General features: G+C 41.5%; 1 protein-coding gene across 2 annotated transcripts in view; it reads left to right on the top strand.

Moving 5' to 3' along the window:
- The first annotated feature begins 24952 nt into the window (after positions 1 to 24952).
- DSCAM (DS cell adhesion molecule) overlaps positions 24953 to 26518 on the top strand; it is a 481343-nt gene continuing 479777 nt past the window's right edge. For both annotated transcript variants that reach the window (XM_068914257.1, XM_068914268.1), the window contains exon 1: positions 24953 to 25034. In XM_068914257.1, the coding sequence (XP_068770358.1) occupies positions 24992 to 25034 (43 nt within the window). In that variant the 5' untranslated portion in view covers positions 24953 to 24991. The remainder of the gene's footprint in view (positions 25035 to 26518) is intronic.

Raw genomic sequence — 26518 nt, 5'->3', positions numbered from 1 at the left:
GTGAGACTGAGTTGATCAGCTGAATTAAAAACTATAATTAAGGTTCAAGTCTTTTTGAATATTGTTGCATGAATAGCAAGGGAGTAAAACCTGAAACACTGATATTCAAACTGTGGTTCTGCTTCCATTGAAGTCACTGGGTAAAAGTCTCTTTAATCTTACTGGCACAGAACTAAGCCACATAGATATTGCCAATGCTTGTTCTTTTAATTCATGTGTTCCTGATGCATGTCTGTGTGCTGTGTGTAAAGTTGGGAGCAGTGGGGAATGAACTGATGTTACTGTTTTGTGTCTATTAAAATGATAGAGGATTGATTGGGCTGGAGGAGAAGGTACCTGCCCTTTCATGATTGCTACTTTTCAATCTTTGGATTTCAAAATTGGCACCTCATTCATTGTGTAGCAAGTCCCTGAGGGAGAGCCGCAGGCTTCCTATTTCCAAGTCTAGTTCTGTCCTGCTCTGTGTTATAAATGGAATCCAAACCAGACGCTCCTTTACATACTATCCTTTGAATGTTGCGACTTGCCTTCATAAAAGCTGTCTTGGCCTTGCAGTAAAATTGCTCCTCCACTCTCACTTCTGTACTACTGAGCAGCCAAGAGGAAGGAAAAGATATGCAGCTCTGTAACCCTGCTCTACCTGTACACTGTCAAAACCTGCCAACAGTTCGTCACGCAAATGAGTTTCCAGCTGACAATGTATGTTTTTAATTTAGCTCTCGTGGTTATACGTGGGCAGGGGAGAAGGGCCCATTTCCTTTTTTTCATTTCTTTTTTTCCCCCTTCCCTGGCAAATGTATTTCATCTTGTAACTCTTACTTTGGATTAAAAAGCTGTTGCCTTTGGCACTAAAGCTGCACAGCAGGCTGAGCAAAGTAAAGCTTCCTTTCATTGCCATGTTTGAAACTAGAGGAAGTCATCATGTTACTTTAACAAGCAGAAATGAATGAAAACCTTTAATACGATTATGCAAGCATGATCAGCCTTATAGCTGTGTTCTAACCACCACAGATTTTGCTCTGTGTGATTCCTCGTGCCAGTGGATAACGTGATCATCTATCTTCCTCTAACAGTCAAGCTGGGATTTGGTTGTTAAGAATCTTGCAAGGTGAGCTCTCTGGTGATCTGTTCTCCCTCTTTGTACAGCTACAGCTGCTGCAAAGTGGGGATGAGCAGTCGATCTGGCACTGGATTCTACCATCATGGAGCGTTTCACACCTCATAGTAATATCTCATTAAGTCTTTGCACACAGGAAAAAAGCACCAGTCTTCTGTTTTTGCTGCTGTTGTGGGACTCCCTAGAATGGAATTCGATTCCTGGCTTGTCACAGACTTGAGCCAATCATTTGGGATATAGCCACTCGGCAGAAAAACCCAGTCACAGAGAGAGACCTTAGTTATCTTGGGTGCCAGAAGCAGTATTAATGTGTTAGCACAGTGTTCCTCAGACTAATTAGCTAGCTCTGGATGTTGATTTTTGTATGGTGATGCGTTGTGCCGGATAGCACATCTTTAATCGCTGTGTGCTTTGCTCCTTATTGGCAATGTGGATGCTGACTGATTGGTGAAGAAGGCTGGGATTCATCTCCTCTAATTTTGGATGTTGAAGTGAGAGATGACTGAGCTTTCTTTGCATTGGAGAGAGGAGTTCCACCGCAAACGATCTACCTAACCTCGGTCTTAGCATGGAAAGAATTTTGTTCTGGTATCGACTGTTTCTCTCCGGTGACTAATATTTTTCTTATAAAGATGCTTATTTTTAAAATAGTTTTCTTGTAAAAGAAATTACAGAAGAGTTGAGGTTGGCTCTGGAGATCATCTAGTCCAAGCTTCGTGCTCAAAGGAGGGTCGGCTAGAGCAGGTTGCTCAGGACCATGTTCAGCTGGGTTTTGAATAGCTGATGTAGACTCCACAACCTGTTCCAGTGTTCAGTCACTATCACAGTAAAAATATTTTTCGTACGTCCGGATGGAATTTCCTGTATTTCAGTTTGTGCCCATTGCCTCTTGTCCTGTTACTGTACAATCCAAAACTGAAATTTATTGTAACTGAATGTTCTCTGTGAAATTTTCATTTTTATTATACAGTTATTTTTCTGCAAAGAGCCATTTCCAGCAGAAAAGTTTGATTAGTCCTAGTAGTATTAGTAGTTTTTCTCATACCTCTCCTCTGATGTAGGCAGGCCTAATTGCACCCAGTCTCAGAATCTGCAAGATGTGAATCAGAGCCTGGCCTTGTTAGTGCAGTAATTAGCCCATGGTGATAAGACTTTTCTCTCTTTGCCTCTTTAATGCGGCTTTATGGCTTTTGAACTGGAGCTGACTGATACCTGGCCAACTCAGAGGACTGGCAGAATTAACTGTGTACTATTATCAATTAACTGTGTGGAACTGTCTGCATCAGGCCATGTAGATAGGCCTCTCTCCTTAGGTTGTAAACAAATTAAGGCAAGGATGACTGGTTACTATGATATAGGGCCATTGATTATAATTGAGTCTTGTAGGTGCTAACATACTATGGATAATAAATAAGAACAGAATACTCATGCTAACATTCTCATTGTTTGAGAAGAGGCAAGCAATTTTGTTAATTGAACTTTTTTATCTTAGGAGTTTGCATATATGTGATTTAGTGTTCTCATTTTATCAACTAGCAGTGAATCCCTGAATGATAAATAGGTATGCTATGATTTACCCTTATGAGTTTTCCTAATGCTCCACCTTGCTTTTTACTCCTTTAATTTAAATTACTTGGTGAGATGGTTAGTGAACAGTAATGTGTAAGGGCTGGCTTTTGTCCTCTTGTCTTCCACCTTCAGCTGCTCTGCAGAGTGAAATAAAATGGTCAGTGCACATGTTGCTTAGTAGCAAATGACCTTGCAAGGTACAAAGTACTGATGAATTGTCCCATATGCTTAGATTGGTGGTACTGGGCTAAATTAGCTGTACTGCATCCATACAGCCCACTGGCGTCAATGTAAGGGTCTCATGAAGAATTCCAGATTCTATTATTGATTCTTCCAGCATCCACTTAGATCTGAAATTCCCACTGTTTATTAAAACAAACAAAAAAAAAAAAGACAAAAGAAGAAGTAGTAGAGGGTGGGATAGGTTCTTACCTATATGAAAAGCATCGAATGCAATTTTGTTGTGTAGAGCAGCAGTATAGGCTTTTCCCGTTAATCACTCATTCCCATTTTCTTTTACCATTATCGGCATAATTCAAACCCCACATCTGAATAGGTAAGTTCCTGTAGGCTTGTAATCATTTGTGGTTAATGATACCACTTCTGAGCCCTAAGAATCAGGTACATGTTGTACTAGGCTTATTACAGAAACCTAAAAAAAGGATATTCTTTTTTGCAGAAAGCATATAACGCGTGTTTCAGACAGAAGTAGAGCTGGTAGGCAAGAGGAACAAAGTGGATGAGGGTATTTTGGGAAGGCACGGGAATGCTTAGAAAAGAATTCAGCAAAAGTTACAGATTCTCTCTTGCAGAACGAATAAAAAATTATAATGACATCATCATGGCAGATCATGGCAGAGAGAGGACCTGACAAAAGACTGAACAGAGCCTAATCTGTAAAAATTTTGGAGGGTAGATTTTTAGAGGAAGGAGAGCATGAGAATAAAAATACAGGCATTTGATATGGAAATGAATATATAAGATCAGAATGCCTGGGGATCATGAAAACTGGAGGCTAATGGTTTGCTGAATGGAAGCGAGAAGGTGGCTTCATATTCAAGGCTCTTACTGGAATTTAAAAGGAGCTTATTTTATTGCACTAGAGAGCTGTGAATGGAGGTAAACAGAGTGGGCTTTTGTGACTTGTCTTAGGTGGAGCATGGTACTGAACTCTTTTCTGAAGGACTATTTTTGTTGTAAATCTTGGGATCTTTGCCTGTCTCCTATGTGAGACATCTTTTCACATAGTCAAGTGCCGTTTAGAGGTAATTTTTTTATTTCCATAATATATTATATGATAAATTTCATCTTTTTAAAAAATGGTCTTAAGCTCATGTCTTCAGAATTTTTTCCAGCCTTTATATCTGGAACACCTTTGTTTTTCACTCATAGAAAAAAATCTATGAGTCTTGCCAGGCTAGAGAGTGCTGCTAATGATCAAGAATGAGCCTTTTTTATTTACAAGGTTCACCTGGAGCTGGAGAACTGTGATTTTTATCACTAGGAACACATTGGCTTATGTAAAAGCAGTTACACATAAGTTTAATGGTTGTATACACCACTCTCACTTCTTTTTTAAAGATGAATTCTTGCTTTACAAAGGTGCAGTACATTTTGAAAGCAACCAGTTATTCAGTTAACTAGCATTTGCTGGTTTAAAAAAAAAAAGACAGTGCAGCTCTAGTTGTAAATATTGTAATTAACCAGGCAGAAAACCAGACGTTTTCATGAATCAGTGTTCAGCTATGGGAAGCTCAGTGGGAAAAGATGCTTAGGGGGTAGCACTGATTTTTTTTTTTTAATATACAAGAACATTTCACAGATGATTTCTCAAAAAGGGGAAGTCATGAAGTTTTATCATCAGATATCATTCACGAGCCTGGTGTTTCTCTGTTTTCCCCAAGAGGTATAAATTAAGACATTATCACTGCAATACTCTTAGATGAATCTCTATAGCATTGCCTTGCAGAGATGAAATAAATCCAGGCCATTTGGAGAAAATATAGCATTTACAAATAATTTCAGCTTATCCACAGATAACAATACAGGATGTAATTTGAACCATTTAGTACCAGGTTACTAATCTTTAACAGCCTGTAAATCAGAGTTTTATTTTTGTGGTGATGTAAATTGCTATGGCTTGATGGCTTGATTTGTTTGGGTTCACATAAGATGACAATGATCTGCCAATTTTCATGACAATATAATTTTTAAATGCATTTTTTTTGAAGGAGTCTGAGTGTTCAATACTTCTTGATGCCGACAGCTCGCACTCATGCACCATCCAACATACAGCAGTCTCCCCCAGTGGCATCTTATCATGAAATTCCTTGAAAAGTTAACAGTAGCCATGAAAGCTCAGCTCTTGCAATGCACTTAGGTGAGGCAAAGATCATTCTCCCTCTGCTTTCTTTCCCACACCTTCACACCTTATAGCAGAAGCCTGGTTATGTCCAAGCAGTTGTGCCCAGGGACATGGGGTAGGGTAGCACACAGCTAGTTATGGACTTGCCTCGAATTTTAAGGGCTAGAGGAAACTTTTTTTTCCTCCACGCCACAATGTAGAAATTGCTTGTTGGGGGGGCTTTTATTTTAAATTGCTGGTAAGACACTAAGAATGAGATGAGCTGTAAGTGTGAGACACTTACTTTCTCACACCTATCCACTTAAAAAAAAAAAAAGATTAGGTCAGGGATTAAGTCAGGGAAATATAGGAATGTAAGCCTTTTCATACTGGATTGATCTTAGCTTCATCTGGCCCAATATCCTGCCATTGATACTAACCAGGAAAAGGTTCAAGAGTCATTTGAGGTGCAACTTTCCCAGTAAGTATGTCACCCTCGTGTCTAATAATTACAGATTGTATTTAAAATGTGGAATTAATTACTTCAGGAAGTCATTAAGGCAATTCTAAGCCTCATGCTCCAGAGTTTTAAGACAATCTTCATTTATGGGAGTATCTCATATGGTAGGATTCCTGAAATCCATATAAAGTTTGAACTCTATGCTGAATCTTGATATGTTCTTGGCCTTAATGACTTGTAGTGGCAATAAATTTCACAGCTTAATAACATGTTGTATGAGGAAGAATTTCCTCTTAGTAGTTTTAATCATAGTCACAGGACCAGCTTTTTAAGTCATTCTTTTTTTATATACCAGTTCCACCTCCTTATGCTTTAATAACTATGAAAGCTAAAACGCTATTCTTTTGAAATAAAGAACACATTCACATTTTTTATACACAGCCACTTTCTCCTTGAGAAGGGAAGAGAGAACATGGGAAAAGGGAATTTTAAGAGCAAGAAATATTATTCTGAAGAATAAAACTGGGCGACACAATTATGTGTTTGGTAAATATTTCTACCTTTGAAGCAATAACATCGGAAGCCTGAGGGAGACAAACTTTTAGAACATTAAAACCATGAACTTTTTTTTAATAATACATGAAGTTGCCTTAATAAATCCTTATGGAAACTGTAACAGCAGCAGTTAATGGCTGGTTTTAGTTAATGACCCATTAACACATTAGCAAAGCAGCCACTAACAGTGGTATCTGGTGAAAAACAGTTTCAAGGGGACTATTAATATTAAAATCTGATGTTGATTTATTAACCAATACATTTTTAAGGCATTTTTTTCTACCTGGAGCAAGGAACACACTGCAGTGGCAGTGCTGGTAAAACAATAATTCCATGAGGGTTAATAAACAGTTTTGCTCCAGTCAGGCAACAGAAAAAAGAAATCTCTCTCCCTCCTCATGGATATTATTGCTGAAGTAAGTTACGGTCTTGGATGATGCTTTAAAACAGTATTACCACTGTGGGTCTTAACGGGACAGGTAGAAATCTGAGTCATGCAGAGGCAGCAGGTATGAAGACTTAGTTTTAGCTAGTAAGTCAGGGAAAAGGACCTCTCATTAGTTCTTTACCGAGGAGGCAGATATATCAAACAGCATAAACAAAAACCATGGTCTTCTTGCAGCCAGGAAAGTGCAGCAGCTGAGGTGACTAAAAACACTTCTTTAATGTACTTAAGCATTTTTTGTGCATGTGTCAGCCCAGTACTTCCAGTCCTGTAGTTTAGACCTGCGCTCCAGAAAAACAGAAAACCTCTTTGGGTCTGCATCCTTGTGGCCGTGCCTATTGTTGGAGAAAGTGTTATCTTGGCATGACAAACATCTCTCACGTGCTATTAGTTCTCTTTATATGTGTATTACAAGTTTGTGTCAGGCACGAATCTGCTTGTTGCTTTGTTTTCATCTCAGAGAAGGTAGAGGCAAAGAAATGCACCTTGGGCTTAGAGGAGAAGATGAAAAAGTTCTGTGTTGGTACATCCTCGGGAGCTGGTTCCACGTTCTGGGGCAAGCCTGCATAAAAGCCCTATTGCAGTAAGTTCTATGTTATTCTGTACATTCCAGAGTTGTTGGTCATGGCCTTCATCTTTATGGCTTCTCAAAACTGAAGCCTATAAAACCTCCAGAGAAAACTTTTCTGGGGTTTGTACAAAACTGAAAGACAAAAATATTCTTGGTGCTTTCATTAGCAAGCCTTACCTGTCTGAGCAATCACCTGATCTCAGCAGGCCTCCCTCCTTTATTCCCCTCTTCAGTGTGTGTCAACCTCTACCATGTGCCAGATATCCTAGGCCTTTCTATCAGGAGAGCTCCCGTGCTTCACAAAGAAAGAAGCATTGTTCTCCTCTCACTCTGCAAATGAAGCCACTGGGAGATGTGAAATGTGTCGCAGAGGGCTAATAATGCCAGCCTGTCCTAAGGTTTCAGTCCCATGCATCTCACTCAAATGTTTTAATTTGGTAGTCAGATCCTTTTCCCCTGTTAGTAAATAGGATTGTGGTAAGGTTCGGGTGCTCAAACGTGTCTCCATGAAGTATGCAGTGGGTGAAATTGCAGTATTTATCACTCCACTGGAACCAAATGAGTAGCAAGCTCCCTCATATCCATCATGAGGTGCCAGATGGTAACGGCGTGCCAATAGGTATTGACCTGCCTGGGCATGTTCAAGCACACTAAGACGTTATAAAGTAGTCAGGCAATAGCCATTATAAATTATCTATCGCTCTGACTGGAGTCCTGCCAACAGCATTTGGGCCAGTTAGCTAAAGAAAGTATTCATCTAAAGTTGACCCACAGCATTGTTTTCCTCTGTGGTTTGTGTGTATATGTATGTGCATTTGTGTTTTTGAACGTTTTGACTATTTGCTGATCAGTTTGAGATGCCAGTCTACTGAGCGGTTTACCTCACCTGAAGCCACCTGACTAAGGAAGTGTGAGCCAGGCTTCAGCTGTAAGACTGATGGAGCTGAAACAGAAGCCTGGTAACAATTTGTCCATGGAGAAACACGTTCTCTTGAGTAATCCAAAATACTTTGCATTCACTGATAGAACTTTACACACTAACAGCAGCACTGTAAAAAGATAATGCTTGTAAAGGTGCATCTCATTCATGAATCAATTACTCATCCACCGACAATTTGCTGTTGAGCTATTATTACATAGAGTCTTGACTTGTTGATTCTTTGAGTTTGAATCCGGAAGACTTAAAACAATCAACCCCAGCAAAGGATTTCCCACATGCAGTACTGTTATGAGTTTTGTTTCCTTGGAGAGAAAGCAGTTTTATTTGGGGTTTTTGCCATGCCAAAGGAAACTAGAAAAAGTTAAGTCATGCTGTTGGTACCACCTACTGTTTCCAGTTGGTGAGAATCACTATAAAAACACTGGATCTGTTCTGAGTTGACAGGATTAGTATTTTATTTCAGGAGAATGAGGTCTGTCCTTTTTTAAGGAAACATTTATTTAAACATCTGCTCAAGAAGCTGTCTTCTGTCCAAAAAGTCTTGCTGTATTTTTTCCACAGACGCTTTCTCTTTTTCCACAGCTAAACTGTGGTAAGACACAGCTGTAACCACCTGAGGAGCTCTCTGAAATGATAAAGGGAAACAAAGCTGGAGTATGCCTCAAAAAAGTCAACTCTGCATTTTGATTTATAGCAGCAATAGAACCTCAGCAGCAGTTCCTTCTGACAAGACTGCTAGTCTGCTAACCTTTGCATGTCAAGGACATCACTGTGAAAGAAACTGGTCATTCTGATTTCAGGCTTGGGTAAAGCCTGAGACTGAGCTGTGTATATCAGCAGTGGTCAGGTATACATTGCAGATGGCAGTGGGGAATTTTTGTTTGGCTTTGAGTTTTTTAATATACTTTTTGGCTCAGTTTGGTACAGCTGATGTTGACTTTTCTTTTCTTTTCTTTGTTTCTTTCTTTTTCTCTTTCTTTCTTTCTTCCTTTCTTTCTTTCTTTCTTTTTTTTTTGGAACTGCTAGCAAAAATCATATTGCTGCTGTGGAGAGGCTTCTTGCTTTCCTTTGTGGCATCACAGGGATGGATACTGTGCAGTTGCTCACCTGCCCTGAGGCTCTGCTTGATGAGAATTCACAGGTCTGAAATGACTGCCCCCACCCTGTATGTTCAATGTGCAGCTAAGGCAGCCGAGGTGGTGAGTAAGAAAAAAAGGCACAGGGTGTGCTACCTTCAGCTTACTTACAACACCTAGCTTTGATGTTCATCTAATCCAACTCTGATACTTAGAATAAGTAATTTGGTTGGAGCGAGAGTAAGGCTAGGGCTTGGATAAATGCCAGCTTGCTGATCCTCTGTCTGACGAAGACTGAGGAAAACAACTGGAAGATTTGGCAGAAATTACATCAGCATCCCTGACTGAGAGAGTGCACCTGCCACTTGCTGTTCAGGTCTATAACTCAGGTCTTTCTAAAATTACACCTGCTCCTTGTGCATGTTTAGTTAGAAGCTGTTGACAAGATTGCACTTTATCATCGGTGCAACCATTTTTTTCTTTTTCAGATGTGGGATGACAGAGCTAAACATGAGCACTGTTTGGAACTTCAGCTAGCATGGATGTGAGAAGAGGCCCCGGCATGATTTATCACATGCTCAGATACGTTTAACCGGGCCCAAATGCTCTGGGAGCAGGAGGAAAGATGACTGATCCCAGGTTACCTCTGGAAAGGTATTAAAAATAGTTTTCACATGAAGATAAGATCTTTCATGAGACCCTTAATAATTTTGTCTCTTAGAACTATCTCCAGAGCAATATATATAGCATTAGAGAGAAAGTTAGACAGTTATACCTGCATTTGAAATGGCTTGGATACTTTCAGAGAAAGTAAGTGCTGGGCAGATGACAGAAGGACTTGAGACAAAATTAACTGTAGATTTTCATGAATTAGATATTGAACATCATCTTTACAAAATTACAGGATGGAAGAGTCTCTATAAATTCTCAGGTTATATTATATATTGCTCTACTGTCTTGTGCAAAAGAAGTTCAGCAGAATGCATTGTACTACTGTCAGATGAGATATACTTACTTTTGCTTTCTGGCTTTCCCAGCTTACCTGCTTGATTTTGTACAACTTCCTTGGGTCTAAATTCAGAAACAGAGGTGGATACCTGAATACAATATATAAGTGTTCTGAAAACCTGGAAACACTTTCTCAGCTGCCATCTTAGTTTTTTGCTCAGAGCGTGCATGCAGATGCTCCAGTCCTGAGGTTGCTAGTGACATGAAAGCCTCGATGTACTCCCAGCAGGTGTTGGTCTGCTGCATTTCTGCCAACAGAAGTATGGGAACAAGGTAGAGGAAGAGTCCTCTCTCTTGCCCACACGTCACCTCCTATCCTTGCTTTGAAAGTGGGAGATCCAAATTCAAATATATCCTGCTTGATTTGGAGAAGGGATTCCAACTCTTTTGCCTACCAGAAGGTTACTCTGGCTCTATATGGTAACCTATAAGTAGCCCTTGCTCTTGCTACTTGAACAGACTGTTGAAGAGCACTACTTTGGACAAAAAAGGAGCTGTTGTAAGTGTTCTAGGCAAGCAAGCTACCATGAAGAGGATAGGGTAACTAGATTCAACCCTTTCTTTAATATTTCTCAGAGAAAGATTTGAACCCAAGTCTCTCACAGCTTTCGGGTGTAGGACAAGGGCAGAAGCCACTGTCTCCTCCTCTGCTTTTCCTGAGAGAGGACTGGTACGGTGTCAGCACTCGACTTTAGGGGAGGCCACTGCCCAGTTCTCACTAAGACACCTCTCTTAGGTGTTATTAGTTGAGGTGGCACCCCACTTTTCCTTGAATCTCATTGTGCAGTTCCTGGAAGAACCAGGGTGCTAGGTGCCTACCATAGGGTTACATATTTCCATATGTATCATGCCACTTAAAATTTGACTTTTGCAATGTTGACTATTGCAACAACTGAATCCCTCAGTGGTTTAGCCCTTGACTTCCCTGTGCTTCAGTTTTTCTTCTGTGACAGAGGCATAACAACTCACTCCTACCTCACAGGAATGCTGTGGGAGATAAATGCATTAAAGATTGTCAAGTCCTGAGACACAGTCGTGAGGGGGCAATAGAATTAGCTAAGGTAAGTCATGATGAACAATCTGGATCACATCTCTTCATAAGAGAGGTACAACTATTATCTGTCTACACTGGGAATCCTGAAGTACTTCCTGTGCAGCTTGATTCCACATATTTAGATGTTATTCATCCTTAAATTTTCAAGAGCGTTTATGGTAGGATCAGACTACATGCCAGCCTGAACCACTAGGAAGTTTCTCCCATGAACTGTGATGGTAGAAAGACAGTGAGAACTCGGAAAGATCCTCTCCTCATTAAACAAACAATGTGCAGACTCATCTTGTTTTAGCATTAGAAAACATTCCTAGATGTTCACTACTTGTCTATGTTAAAGCATTTGCAATAGAATCTCCAAATAATAAGATTCAGGATATCAAAGACAAAGTATTTATTAATATAGGAATCAATAATAAGTCCGCCTGACATGTTTATTTCCTCTATTGGTTTACCAGGCAATTCTGATCATTTCACATCAAGGGGGGAATATTTTTCTCACTACTGATTGTTATTTCTTCTTGAAGAAAGTATATGTAAAATTCCAAGGAGAATGTCTCTGGATATATGATTCTTGCTGTCCATTCTGTAGTAGAGAAAATGATACTGTTCTGTATAAGGCTTATTGGTATTTTTCTTTACTTGTTTTACACAAGAAGAAAGATGAAACAAAGTCCATTGTTAGATTCTTACAAAAAATTAATTCAGTGTTTTTGTAGTTGGCCTGAATTTGAAAATTGATGTTTTTTTCTTTTCCTTTTCTTCTTTTTCCAGCAATTCTTTAGCAGGTACTGTGAGGAGCACAGGGCTACTAACACATAGGAAGTATTTATAAATCACTTAGCTAAGTCTCTAAATATCTTCTTGAAAAGCTAATCGTATTAAGACCAAGACCATATCCATCTTTCCACTTATCTCTGATTTCCCTCCCCTCTCTCTGTCACTGACAGCAACATTTCCATCCTTTCAGTTACTCAGGTCCATGCTTTGGAGTTTGCTTTTGACAGCTCCCTCTTCTCACACCTCACATACACAGAATTTGCTGCTTCTTACTCAGCATATGCATGATCTGCTCTCTTTATTCCACATTGCCATAACCAAATCATGTGTCCTGTTCTCTGCTGCAGATATTTCTAACACTGCAGTAGCCTACTCTTCGGCCACCTAAATATACACATACTGACTTGTCCTTACTTCTTGTGAAATGTGTCCCAGAAGATAATTTTTCTTCGCTGTCCAGCAGTTAAAGGGATAACTAATTCCATATTTTAAATGCTTCAGGGACTTAGCATCTACTAACTTGTCTTCTTATTCATTGATTCAAACACTACATCTTCCATCTAATCTTTTTTTATTGAGTTTTATGCCTTATCTTTATCATGGTTTCTTGTTCAGCTGGTTACATAACTGCTTCAGGTATTCTTTCATATGGCCCCCTCATGATGTTCCCAAGACCTATGGCCATTTTGAATCTGTCTTAAAGGCCTATTCCTGCTTTGCTGCCAATGTGGCTACAATTCAGTTCCAGGGAAAGCTACTTTTACTCTCCCTTAACCTGAAGGTGCTGCTCAGCTGGGAGCTCCCAAAGAGAAGATGTTTCACTTGCCCCAAGAGGATAATAAGCTAAATGTCTGCAGGGCCTGAAAGCAGGATCAGAGGTCTGAACCTCAAGCCAGGAAGGCACTGTCACCTGTCTAGGTGAAAATATGACATATTGAACAGCTGTAACACATTCTGTTATTCACTCTAAAGTGAGAAATTAAGCTAATATGTTCACTAAAAGATTTATAACTCAGCAAGGATATTGCAAGTAGGACAACAATCAAATACTTCCTTCAAAAATACAATTTCATAAGACTGATTAAACATCCTGAAAAGCAAGTAAACACTGTGCTACAAATAAGTCAGTTTAATACTTTCTCCCAGTGCTCCCTCCAGAGTGCCATCTAGAATGCGTTGCTAACAATGAATATGCACTCTCTGCACACGTACAGCTGGTACTACTAACACTTTTACACAGTACCGCAAAAAAGGGTTCAAAAATATTTTTTTGATCTTGCTTTTTCGCCCACGGTGGAGACTTTCTGCTGCTTTAAGACTGCAGAGGGCTACGGCTGAGCGGGGCTGGCGCTGGGGTTAATGCTCGCCTCTGCTGTGCGCGGAGGCAGAGGAGGTTAGCAGCGGGATCAATGCGATTAGAGCCGTAGGAGCGGCGAGATGTGCCTGCCCGCCCGCCCGCCCGCCGCCTGGCTGAAGGGCGGCGTGTGAGGAGCCGCTTCCCGCAGCTCGGGGCTGGCTCCTGCCAGGGATGCTCGTGTGCTGGCGCCGGGGGATTTCCGCACCTGTGGCCGCGCCGCCGCAGCCCCGCCGGCGTCTCGCTGAGCCCGGGACGCACCTGGGCGTCGAGCAGCCGCCCGCCTTCGCCGCCGCGGCCGCCGGAGCGCCGGGGCGCGAGTGGCCGCGGAGCAGGGGCGCTCCCGCCGGGGCCGAGCGCCGGCCGTGAGGGCGAGGCGCCCCGCAGCCGCCGAGCAGGCAGCGGCCGGGCGGGCCGGAGCGCTCTGCCCTCGCAGCCCCCGCGGCTCCAGCCCCGCGGCGGCGGCGGCGGCGGCGGGCGAGCCCGGCGGAGCGGAGCGCAGCGGAGCGGCGCGGCGCGGGCAGCGCAGCCCGGCGCAGCGCAGCGCAGCCCGGCGCAGCGCAGCCCGCCGCGGGGAGCCGGGCAGCAGCCGGGGCATGTGGATGTTGGCCGTCGTCCTGCTCCAGAGCATCTCGCATGGTGAGCGCGGCCGGCCCGCGGGGGGCTGCGGGCTTTTGCGCGGGCGGCGGCGGCGGCGGCGGCGCGGGGCGAGACGGCACAGTGAGCCCGGAGGCGAGCGCACCGCGGCGAGGGGCAGCCCCCAGCCTAAGTTAGCGATATTTCCGCTAGCATCAGAATAACCTGCTGGGGGGGAGGGGCGCAAGAGGTCTTCTCCTCTCCACACCCCCCCCCCCCCCGATTTGACAAAAAGAACAAGTTCTTCTGAAATATAAGAAATAGCTAACTCCATGCCGTTTATTACTCTTTGTAGGGAAGACAGCCAGTCTCTGTGGTATTCAGAACTGCTTTGTTTAAAACTCTGCTGACCTCTCCTTGGCTAGGTTGTATATAATAACTGTATTATATCTAATGGGTTATATCTAACAATTTCCCATTAATTCTTGTATAAATATGTCTTCCTTGAACTAATTTAGAAACAGGTTTTCAAAATATTTATTGCATTCATGGAAGTATATTGGGCACAATAAATGATTAGGGCAAACTTCCAAAGCATGGAGGAAATATTTGTTATGTGCTTTAGGAGTATTGACTTCTTAAGAACTCATCTCTTAATATTAACTTTTGAAGAGAAATGAGTGCTTTCTTCTCCCCCCCCCCCCCCCCCAATTGTAAAGCTTGTGTGGCTGAATCTGATCCTTATTTATATGAAGAGTTTATAACACTTCAGCTGGACATATACGTGTAGGCATTTTGCCATTTTCCCACAAAGCTTTGCCCATACCCATCAATCATGACCTGAAACAGCTGCTGATCACTTTGCAAACCTTTGCTGAGCACAGAGATTTGAGTGTACAGTGGTCTGATAATTATCTGTTGAGGAGGCAAGTGAGACCACCAAACCTCTTTTTACTTGTATCCAAAAGGAGATCTAAATTCATAAATTAAAATTTAGAAAAGCTGTCCTTACCATGTTAGGTGAAGACCTTTCCATGTTAATTAAAATTACTTGTAATACAGAATTTGAATTAAATGACAAATACTAACATGCTAAAATTTTCCTTTCTTATTTTCTTTTTCCAAACTAGCAAAGGAGAAAGTTGAAACTTCACATGGAAAAAAATTTAGATTGTTGTTTGAGAATAAGAAAACCATTACAACTGTTTTTATTACAACTTGAATACATTATTCAAGAAACTGCAGTTGAAATTTTGCAGCTTAATGCAGAACATTTCAAATATGCTGAATTCAGCTTTTTTGAACAAGGAAGTATTATATCAGATAACTTTTTCATTGGCCTTAACCTTATATCTATGTATGAAATTTAGTGAAATTCAGTGAATCAGTCTTGGAACACTTCAGCAGCAGTAACAGAAGTGATAGTCTCAGACCAGGAAAACAATAGAGTATCCATTCATGTGAAATCAAAATCTGTTTAATGTCATATAGTATATGGAGTATTGATGCATATGTTGCCACTGAGGAAAACTCAGGCCAAAACAGGGAAACCAAAACAGTAAGAAGTTATTCTCTCAACATTGCTGTGTAATGAAGACAGAAGGTGTTATATAAGACAGGCATATCTTTTTAAAACTTCTAGTTTTACATTCAGCAAAAAATGCTTAAAGCCTATTGTGTGCTGGTCATATCATTTCAAAGAAAGCAATACTGGAAACAGACAGGATCCAGATATATACGACAGAAGTGACAAAAGTGGGAAGGAATTCTGTGTGAGAGGAATATAAGGTTGGGGGAGAGGAAGGAGAGGACTAGTATGCTTAGGGAAGAGACGAATCAGCGAGGACATGATAACCATGTAGAAAATAGGATATATAAAACAGGCATCCCTATTTTCCCTGCAAAATAGGAGAACTGGAGATAGATACTGGCATTCTGTGCCGTACTGCGAACACTGAAGTCCTCCCCACCATGTGACTGTGGCCTGCATGCTGTTTCTGTATCTTGAGGTTTGGGGTGGCAGGTGGGTGTTTTTTTGTCTGTAGTTTTGGAAGAACTACTCTAGAGCAGTGGAGATAAAACATTTTTAGCATACCAGGCACTCCTCTAAACTGCAGTTTTTCCCAGGCAAGGTAGACAAAGTCTTTGTCCTTTTCCTTTCCTGCAAAGACAGTATTTATGCTGTTTACTTATACTAGCAGCCACTTTATAAACACTTAAACTTAGAGAAAACCCAACTGTGGTGACTGCTAGCAAATGTAGACTTTTAAAATGAGCCATCATTATCTAAAAATATGTGAGGAGAGAGGGAAGAGACCACTTATGACAGGTGGCTGTGTTTAAAAAACAAAACCCAAAGAAAACTACCCAAAAGTACCACAGCACTAATCTGATGAGTTGGACCCAACTCAGCTTATTTGTGGAAATTGAAGTGAGTGGTTTCTCCACTAATGACAACTGTGATTTTCTTCCTTTGATACTAGTCCAACATACTGCTTCCAATCATGTTTTTCCAGCCTTTCATTTTGTCATGAGATCCTTCACTGGATTGGATGTTCCATTGCTTCTCTATCACATGTAGCTTTACTCAACTGCCAAGATCTTTTATACCAGTGCCCTACCAAACTTCTCCCCTTAAGTAGAGTCACCTTCCATCTCCAACCAGTATAAGATACCAGTTTCCGCTTGTTTGCCAGATTTTCAAACAAGTACTAATCTGCCCTTGCCTTTTTCGGAGGAACTTCTTGTAGAACATTTCCATTAGCCTTCTTCTAAACCTTCCTGTGGGCTTGCTGACTATTAAACTGAGCAACACTTCGCTGCCATGGACATTGCTCATCTCGCTTAACTTAGGTGTTTGTAGTGCTAGTCACTTTAGCTTCTCTGCACAGTCAACGGAGAAAGCAGGGACTTCTGCGGTGCAATTTATCTATTCTATTTTGGACACCCACTTTAGGATGAGCTAATTCTGTTATGACTATTCAGGGGGACCTAGACACCTGGCTGAGAGTTGTCTGATTTAAAAATTTCTGTGTTTCTTTGGATGACTTCATGACTGAAGGTATGAAGAAACAGTGTTGATCTGCTCTCTTATCTGCAAGCAATTTACTTGTAGGAAATTTATTGCAAAAGTAAATGCAAATGCAGTTCTCTCTCTAGGTTTCAGTTTCCTTTGTCTTTAAATGAGAATAATGATGGGTTATAGAAAATGCATTATGGGGTGAAAATTGGTTGTACCGTGGTGTATAAGTGCACAGTTTCTTGATGGTCTGTGATAATGTGCGTACAGTGTGGACAAGCAAGAAAGGATTAACAACAGAGTGGGGGATCTCAGTTAGTTTTTGTGATTGCATCCGAGAACAACCAGTTGCCCCAAGGAAGAGGCAGAGTACTGCAAAGCTCTGGAACAAGTGGCCAGATTTGATGAGAGAGCTGTAGGAGATGCCCAGCTGTGAAGAGCTGGCTCAGCTAGTAGCTCATCCCTGCAGAGATGGGCTTGGGATCCCTAAGGTCAAGCTCTGTGAAAATCTCCAGGTTATGTGGTCTGGCCCTGTTAGTTGGCAGGTTTTCTTCTTCTGTATTTTTCCATCCCCTCTTCTACGTGGTCCTTATTCACCAGAATTCCTCTCTCCTGCCTAAAGCTTTCACGAAGATCTCCTCTTATGATGTCGCGTTCTCAAATGTTTATGACATCACAGAAGACTCTTTGTCACAAAATGGGAATGAGAACTTTAAACGGGAACAGCAAGCAGAGAGATCTTCAGAGGCTGAGCTCCACTTGTCGCATAGTCTATATAGTGTGAAGGAAAAAAACATCCCATATGTTGTGCTTGTTTCTATCTAAAGCAAATGACGGCATACCAGAAGAAACATCACCAATGCAAATGAGTGAATGAGGAAGGTCTCGTTATACTTAGCACTCCTGATTCTTGGGGCAGACCGTCCAGAGAACCTGATAGACTGCTTTTGTTCTTCCTGTATTGCCCGTGACGACAAGTTGGCAAAGAAAGTATTTGTCTGGGTTTTCCCTGTTGTAACCTTCTCTAGAAGCAGACCGGAGCTCGTGATGCAAAGAATACTTGTGGCCAAATTCTCTCATGAAATCCATACCAATAACTCAATGGAAGCAGGAGGAAAAGCAGATGGAAGGGCTACCGTTGCCCCACAAGAGCAAATGCAATTTATATCTGTTTCCTTTTCTCCTTTTAACACCCTCCCCCCAGTAGGCTGTTGCTTGGCAACCCTGCCTCCTTGCTCCACAGCTGCTCTGCGTTTCTTCTTCCCCCCTGCCCCCACATTCACACTGGGGTTGGGAAGAGCCATGATCATATATGTGTTTCCAGCGATTTTCAAGCAGAGTTCTTGCTTCTTCAGCAGTACTTTGAAGCAAGTAGGAGCCACAGGAGGAAGACAGAAATACAGAGGACACCCTGTGTTTCCTGAGGCATGGCAAGCTCCGCTCTTCATGGCAAGCTTTGCTCTTCCTGTTTCCTTCTGCGGACTGGCTCTGACCCAGGGGGTATTGGCTCCCAGTAGTTCAATTCTTCTTTTGTTTATGTGGTTACTATTCTGTGTAAGCCAGCAGCGTCCTAGGCAGGTAAATGGAGGGCAGAATTTGGCTCAGGACCAGGGATAACCTTCTTCCCACATAATTACAGTACTTAATGGATTGCACTGTAACAGTTATTAAAAAGAGGTCTGCAGAGCTTTGAAACTGTCATTCATTTTTCAAAAAAACCTTCTGGAGGCTGCAAGGTTCCTTCAAACTTCCTTTTTTTTTTTTTTTTTTGGCCAGAGCAGCTATGTATGTGCACATGCCCACATCCAAACCCAGAGTAGTCCTAGATCTCTTGTTAAAGGCTCTGACTGCTATATGGGTTGTCTCTTAATCCAAATAATGGGAGATCGGATTTAGAAATGTAGTTGTACTCTTGACTTACCCTTTTCGTGCTACAACATTATGATATGTACTGTATGGCGTAGATATGATTTCAATATACGTAATTCATTCCATCACATCTTGGCATTAAAATCAAGTCATGCTGTGGTCTTTAATGTCTTATCTTTATACATGCGTCACACACACAAAGGGTTTACTTCATCTTTACTTGGAGACTTTTAAATGGATATCTGCTGTGCCATAATGCTTGTATGTCATCTTATACTACTTTCTCTTATTAGAAACAGTTAGCACCGAGACAAATCTTTCTGCCCTTTAGCAAGCCCAATTTTTCACCCAAGACAGTTTTTTGATATCTTGGGTGTTTTGTTTCCACCCTTTAGCTATTTTACAAATGTTTTCCCTCTTTTCCATCTTCTCTGTCATAGGAACAAACTTGACTGTATGAAGATGTGAAATTTTCAAAAATTTCTTCTGGTTTCTGCTCTGCGAGAAGGAATATTTCTATTTTAGTTGACTGTTGATTTTTTTTTTTTTTTTAACAGCCAAGAATCTTACTTCTCTTGTGCATTTGCAAGGTGCAATGCAAAAAATCAGTGCCCTATGTTTCAAAATTGTTATTTTAAATAGAAGACTCTGGTACTCTCTCAAGAAAACATGAATCATGCACATAGTTTTGAAATCCTTCCCACAGACTGTTTTGTTCCATGCACTAATGCATGCATTACGCTAGCATGGTTGTCTAAGACATGTCTTTGTCAGCTTTTCTCTCTCTACCTTTTGAACCTGTTGGCCAATTTCAATCAATTTGGCAGAGGGGTAGTAAGTACAATGTAGTAAGTCCTTACATTTCTGTGTGTATAGGTGTTCACCTGGGCAGAGAAGAGAGAGATGCTATTCCTGCTGCAAGTTCTTGAAGACAATGAAAAATTAATAGACATCAAAGAATCCACTTTGGTGTTTAGTTTTCTGACCTAATATTCAAAGCAAGTTCTTTTTTCATTGATTCTGTGCCCACAGAATTGCCTTGTGGAGTAGGTTTGTTTGTTAATGTCTTCTAGATGTTACTGAAACCCTAGAAACAAGCTGCAGAAGAAAGAATATCTTAGTGAGAGTGGAGGGAAACACCATTTTTGATTTCAAGCTTAGTAGATGGAAGCTATGTACTAGGTCATGTACACTGCTTTGAAAACTGCTGCTTTAATTTGTGGACATTGAATAGTTTGAATAGTTTGAATAGTTAATTGTGTACATTCTGTTTGGATAGGTCATGCGAGAGAGCATATTTGTAGCCAGATAGCAATATTGTTGCACACACATTATCAGCATGGAGTAGTCAGTGGCTTCTGATGAACACTAAGAAGTAAATTGTACTTATTTTTGTATGTTTGGGAGGGTGGCCAGGAGAGGACATCAGTAACATGGACTCTCTTGCAAATAATTGCATGCGGATGTTTAGACTTCATTTGCCCATCGTATGTATTCCTAGCTTCATAGTAATAAGCAAGGCATTTCAACCCTCATAGCAATACTTATAGAACTAGAAATTGCTTTTAAGTTCATAAGTGCCTTATGGAAAATACATAATTTTTACTGTTTAAATTCAGCTTGTTCTGATAAAAATGGCTGACTGTGAGCTTATAGATAGAAGCATTAAGCGTGGTAGCAAGTGAATATCAGAAGGTTTAGCGATTGGTTTTGACAAGCATTCAACATTTATCTGAATCTTTCCAGTATCAAATCAGGCATGAAGTCTTGTGAAAAAAACTGTTCTCACAAGGCTTTTGATTCTCTTATTTCCAAACTGATAGAAACTACTGAAAAGCTTTCCTGCTTCCTCTTCTCTTCTCAACCCTGGTCTCTTTAAAACCCTTTCCTCCATTATGGCTACAGTGACAAAACTTTGGATTACCTGAAAATTTAGGGAAGAGTGGTTCAAACTTCTAATCTTCTATGTTAAAATAGATTTGATTTGGGAAAATGCTGAGATCTGAATGATTTGGATTGGTATTTATTTTAGTGAAGTATTCACAAATCTTTTGCATGTCTCCTCTTCACATATTTGCATTAAAAAAATAGAAATCATGACTTACTGAAATGTTCCAGGTTTTGTTTCTTTACTGTTATCATTTCAGGGTGCTATGATTCCTGCTTTGTTTTTGTTTTTAAGCAAACTGGGACTACAACTCCCTTTTCAATAGAGCAGGAAACAGATTGATAATTCTTATTACAAAAAATCATAACTAAATTTACAATTGAAGTCAGTTTACTTAGATTATAGCCCCTAGCAATTATCTTTACCTAGTCTACAAACTGATAGCCAATATTTTTCTTTCTAGTAACTCTGAAAGAATGTACTGGACTACACTCAAGGAAAGGGGTCATTAATGGGGAGACATAAAATGATTTAGAAAATGAGAGACGACTGAGCCACGGCAATCATTTCTTCCAGTAATTGGGCTGATCAGTCATTTAGATGCTTGTTTCATGTGTGTTAGGGTTTTTTTTTTCCCCAGGTCGTCTTACTGTTGAGAAGTTCCTCTCCCACCATGCTTTCTCTTCACTTTCTCTCTGCTTCCCTCCCATTCTTTCTTCCCTCAGGTACTTTTAAAACCATTTTCAAAGCTGAAATTGCAAATGAGATTTTTGCATCCTGAATGACAATGAAGGGCTCTGTTTGAATTATTGAATGCTTCAATGGCAGATATTTGATTGAGTTCCCTAAAGGCCAAAGCCTATGAAACCATCCATGATCTGTATAGAACCAATTACTGCTGCTGCTTCCAGCCCAGTCTCTCTTTGGAAGATTCCTTTGTTTTTAAGGCCCAAAACAGTGCAGACTTACTGTAGACAGGTCATTATATCTTTTTATTTAAAAAAAAAGAATAATTTTATCAGCTTTATTGGTCTGCAGTAGTCATTTGTTTTATGTGCTGTCATGAAACATGAGACTATGGTGTACGCATGTTGCAAAATTAGTTTGTAGACCTTCCTGTTTAACCATTTCCATGTTTGCTCTACAGAAAGCTGAGAGCTGGGCTGATGTTTCTCAAACTGATTGTTTTTCTCAGCATCCTTTGTATTGGTGGCTCAGGACACAGCATATCTTGAATGTTTGTGGCCAGAACTGTCAGAAAGAGTTTTGATGTTCTGGATGCTCCATTGGAATCAGCTGGCTCAAATGCCTCAGGGTCTTAGTGACTTCCCAACACTGAGGTCTTCTGCTTGTTTTTTCTGCAGTATAATATAATCTGGAAGGCTAAAGTGTTTGAGATACATTTAGGGTGGTCCTTGGCTGATGCATACTGTTGTGTTATCTCTGTTGACTTCCAGAGATCTTTCTCATAGCCTGTGTGGCAGCTGCAGAAAAATAGAAAGTAAGGATGAACAACCTGGTAGAGTCAACCAGCACAACCTCTAAACCCAATTTAAGCACTTAATTTAAGCCCAGTTTAAGCTTTTTGATCCTTAATCGCAGTTGCACTAACAGTTACATAGCGTAATTTTTTTTCCCAGAGGAGATATAATTATGTGGAAATTCTAATTGGGATATCTTGCTGGAAAATGACTGAATTGTTTTAGGAAGAATTAGGTATTTCCCAGCCACTCAATTGAAAACATTCTATTTTCATGAAACAAATACACAGGAAAGCATAAAACAAGATTATTCTTGGCTGACCTTAACCACCATTGCTTGTAGCTGAAGCCTGGTCATTCCTGATTTTGCAGACTTGAAAGATAGCATTCTGACTGATTTCATGTACTCTATGTGGAAGTTATCATATAGTATGCTTTCTCCACTTTGACAGATAGTTTTATTTAGGTTTCAGTCTAGTTATTCAATGAGCAGCAGAACTAGTGAGCCCTCCTTTCATGCAAAATTGTGTCCTGCCTTCCCCTTGCTTCTTTAAAGCTAGTTCAGAACTGTGAATATGCCGACTTGTTGGCTGGCTCTTGCCAAAAAGATTACATACCTGCTGAATGTTGATCCCTTCTGTTTCAGCGTCACAGAAGAACAAATTTAAGACTTACGCTTCCAGTCTGCTACTGCTGTCGTTTGAAACAAATTGAAACATATAAACTTACTTTCTGTGACAGTTTTTTCAAATTAAACTGAAATGTGATAAGGGCTTCTAGAGCTGTGTAGATGAGTAAAGGATGTTGATGGATTGAAGAAAGGCGTAAGAATACGTTTATATGTATACATGTGTGTAAATGTACGTACATACTTGTTATATACGGTAAAACATTGTATCATATAAGGCCAGTACATCTTGGGCGTAAAATGGAAAACAAGACAATTCTAAAAGAGCTATCTGAACAAATCTGGCATGAACTTCTCCAAAATATCCTTGAAGGAATATTTGCATGTTTCTTCTTGTTACCCGCTCTCTTCCAAAGAAAGAGATTAAATTATTGTTGTTTTTAACAGAATTTCTCTTCCCATAAAAGCAAACTTCCTTCTTTTTTTTCTCTCTCAAGACATTTATACATTTAATTAAGAAACGCTCCAAATTTTAACAGTATCAGCTATTCTTTTCCATTGAAAAATTTCTCCAGTTACCCATATCTTCTTTATCTTAAGGGCAACCAAGAGGAAATAGTCCCAATATTCGTCTCATTGTTCCTACTTTCACTTCAGGCCTTTAGTCTCTTCTAGCTGATATCCCACCCAAAATGTGATGCAGAAAACTAAGCACTTGCATGGTGCTGTGTTTCAGCTGTGATTTTGGTTTTCTCAGGAATTACGGTGAAAGACCTTATGTGATGCTTCCTAATTGCATTTTGGCCTCTTCTCTGTGTCTGTAGAACCATCTTTGGACACAATTTCTTTCCTGTTTGGCCACGTGGCTGAGCTTTCTGCATATGTTCATCCCAGTTTCTTTTTAGGGGACATCCTTTCTGGGTTTTCACTATAGTGGCCAAAACTGGGTGTTGGCAGGACAGCCACCTTGGGCTCTATAAAGCAAATTTGTAAAATAATGTTGTCCTGTGAAGACCCCGAGATGTGAGGTGACCCTGTTCAGTAACACATGGGATTCTGCAGGCTGAGATTCCTTATTGCTTTGTTATGTTTGCTTTTCATCTTATAGGTTAAATTCAGAGTTGCCCTAATGCTGTTATGTATTTCAGAATATTGATTTTTTTTTTTGGCTGTCTTCATTTAATATTTTTTTTTGCCTTTTTTTTTTTCTTTTTGGACCGACCTTCACATCTTGAAAGAAAGAATAGATACAGAAATTGCTTTTAGTTAGAGAGACTGCAATTTACTCTTTCACTACGGGAGGAAAAAATTGGTTACCACAAAAAAGGAAGACTTGAAAGCCCAAATACTGTATTTGGAGCTGCGTAAGCACTGGGAAAGGCAGATTTTTCTGTTTTGCAGAGAATCTCAGTCAATCGTTTCACACGCTTGTCTGTCTGGGCTGTGACCTTCCAGAAGGGCCCCCTCCTCCAGTCCCCCCACACGACTTGTCAACACATTAGTCATATACAACTCGGCTGTTGCCAAACGGGCGCAGTTCAGCCAACTATTGAAGCGCAGGGTACTGGGCTGCGTTCTTCTCTCGGTCTGGTTTTTTTCCACGGTGGAGACTTTCTGCTGCTTTAAGACTGCAGAGGGCTACGGCTGAGCGGGGCTGGCGCTGGGGTTAATGCTCGCCTCTGCTGTGCGCGGAGGCAGAGGAGGTTAGCAGCGGGATCAATGCGATTAGAGCCGTAGGAGCGGCGAGATGTGCCTGCCCGCCCGCCCGCCCGCCGCCTGGCTGAAGGGCGGCGTGTGAGGAGCCGCTTCCCGCAGCTCGGGGCTGGCTCCTGCCAGGGATGCTCGTGTGCTGGCGCCGGGGGATTTCCGCACCTGTGGCCGCGCCGCCGCAGCCCCGCCGGCGTCTCGCTGAGCCCGGGACGCACCTGGGCGTCGAGCAGCCGCCCGCCTTCGCCGCCGCGGCCGCCGGAGCGCCGGGGCGCGAGTGGCCGCGGAGCAGGGGCGCTCCCGCCGGGGCCGAGCGCCGGCCGTGAGGGCGAGGCGCCCCGCAGCCGCCGAGCAGGCAGCGGCCGGGCGGGCCGGAGCGCTCTGCCCTCGCAGCCCCCGCGGCTCCAGCCCCGCGGCGGCGGCGGCGGCGGCGGGCGAGCCCGGCGGAGCGGAGCGCAGCGGAGCGGCGCGGCGCGGGCAGCGCAGCCCGGCGCAGCGCAGCGCAGCCCGGCGCAGCGCAGCCCGCCGCGGGGAGCCGGGCAGCAGCCGGGGCATGTGGATGTTGGCCGTCGTCCTGCTCCAGAGCATCTCGCATGGTGAGCGCGGCCGGCCCGCGGGGGGCTGCGGGCTTTTGCGCGGGCGGCGGCGGCGGCGGCGGCGCGGGGCGAGACGGCACAGTGAGCCCGGAGGCGAGCGCACCGCGGCGAGGGGCAGCCCCCAGCCTACCTGCGGTACCGCGCATCTGCCTCGTTCAGGATAAGGCTGTGCTTGGTGACATAAGGGTAGAGGTGATTTTTCTTTCTTTCCAAGCAGGAAAAGTACAGAATTTTGCTAAGTGCCGCGTAAACCCATTTGAGTACACTGAGATATTTTGAAGGGCTTTTACCTCAAGCTTTTGCATTTGTTTTTTTTTTTTTTCCGCCTCTCACAAATTGGGTTTTATTTGCACTGTGCTTTAACGACAACAACGAAAAAATTAAGGAAAAATATTTTCAAACTATTTCCCTATCATCATTGCTCTAAAAGGTACCTGCTATGTATTTTTTTTTCTCACTCATTTATGTAAAAATATGCACGGATAAGCATTACATCATCTGAAAAATGTTGAAGACTCTTTCAGTCATTGACAAAGTTAGGAAGGAGGGATTTGAATGGGGATATAATAAGGATGAGCTTTTTTTTTGCTCTCTTTTTTTCTCTTCATTCTGCAAACTCTTTGTTAGAGAAACATTTTTTGCAGTTTCTGGATGTTTTTATTCATATTGAATAAGGGTTCATTTTAGAACATTTAGATGTATATGACCAAAAACTATGTTACATCTGAAAGTATGTTTAAATTATCTTTACTAAAATGTACAGAAATGTTAGTTTTAAGGCTAGAAAACAAATTATGCTGTAGTGTATGACTCCAGCTATTCTATTTTATTGCCTCCTTCTTCTCAGATTTGAGAAAATAGCGTTGCCTGTAATGCATTACATCCTGACAGTTAAAACAGAAAGATTAAGCACACAATTTTCAAAATAGCCAAAGCAGGTAGAATAGGAAAATGTTTCTTGTATTGGATAAATGAGGGAGAAGCATGGAGGAAAGTGTAAGATTTTCCTGGAAGATACAAATAATTGAACGTCTAAGCAGAGGGTAAGGAATGAATGCTGGATGAGGGTGCCTTCACATCTACTTAAGTATACACTGGATGAGAAAATACATTGACAGGCATGGCCAGTCCAGTGCAAATTGCCAGATAGATCATGAATTAGGAGATGAATCTTCACTATGTATTTAGGGCTATCTTAAAATATTTTCGTATTCAGAGTACCAGAGAATGCAAAATGACTGAAAAAGCCCCAGAACCGAAACTTCAAAAATTTTACATGTCTTCTAGCAGTAAGAGAACAGCAACAAGTTCAAGCATTAAGAATTGATTTATTTATTTATTTTTGGCAGACAACACTGTGCCTTTTTCTCTGTCCTCTACAGGCTGGTACCTTAGGGGGAAAAATTTGCTGTTCGTAAGAGAGAATCACTGTGAAAGTATATTCTCTTACTGTTACTATTCAGTTATACCTAGATTTGCACAGA

This window comes from Struthio camelus, chromosome 1, assembly GCF_040807025.1.
Source record: "Struthio camelus isolate bStrCam1 chromosome 1, bStrCam1.hap1, whole genome shotgun sequence".
Classification (NCBI taxonomy): domain Eukaryota; kingdom Metazoa; phylum Chordata; class Aves; order Struthioniformes; family Struthionidae; genus Struthio; species Struthio camelus.
This window is presented reverse-complemented; position numbering and strand designations above follow the sequence as displayed.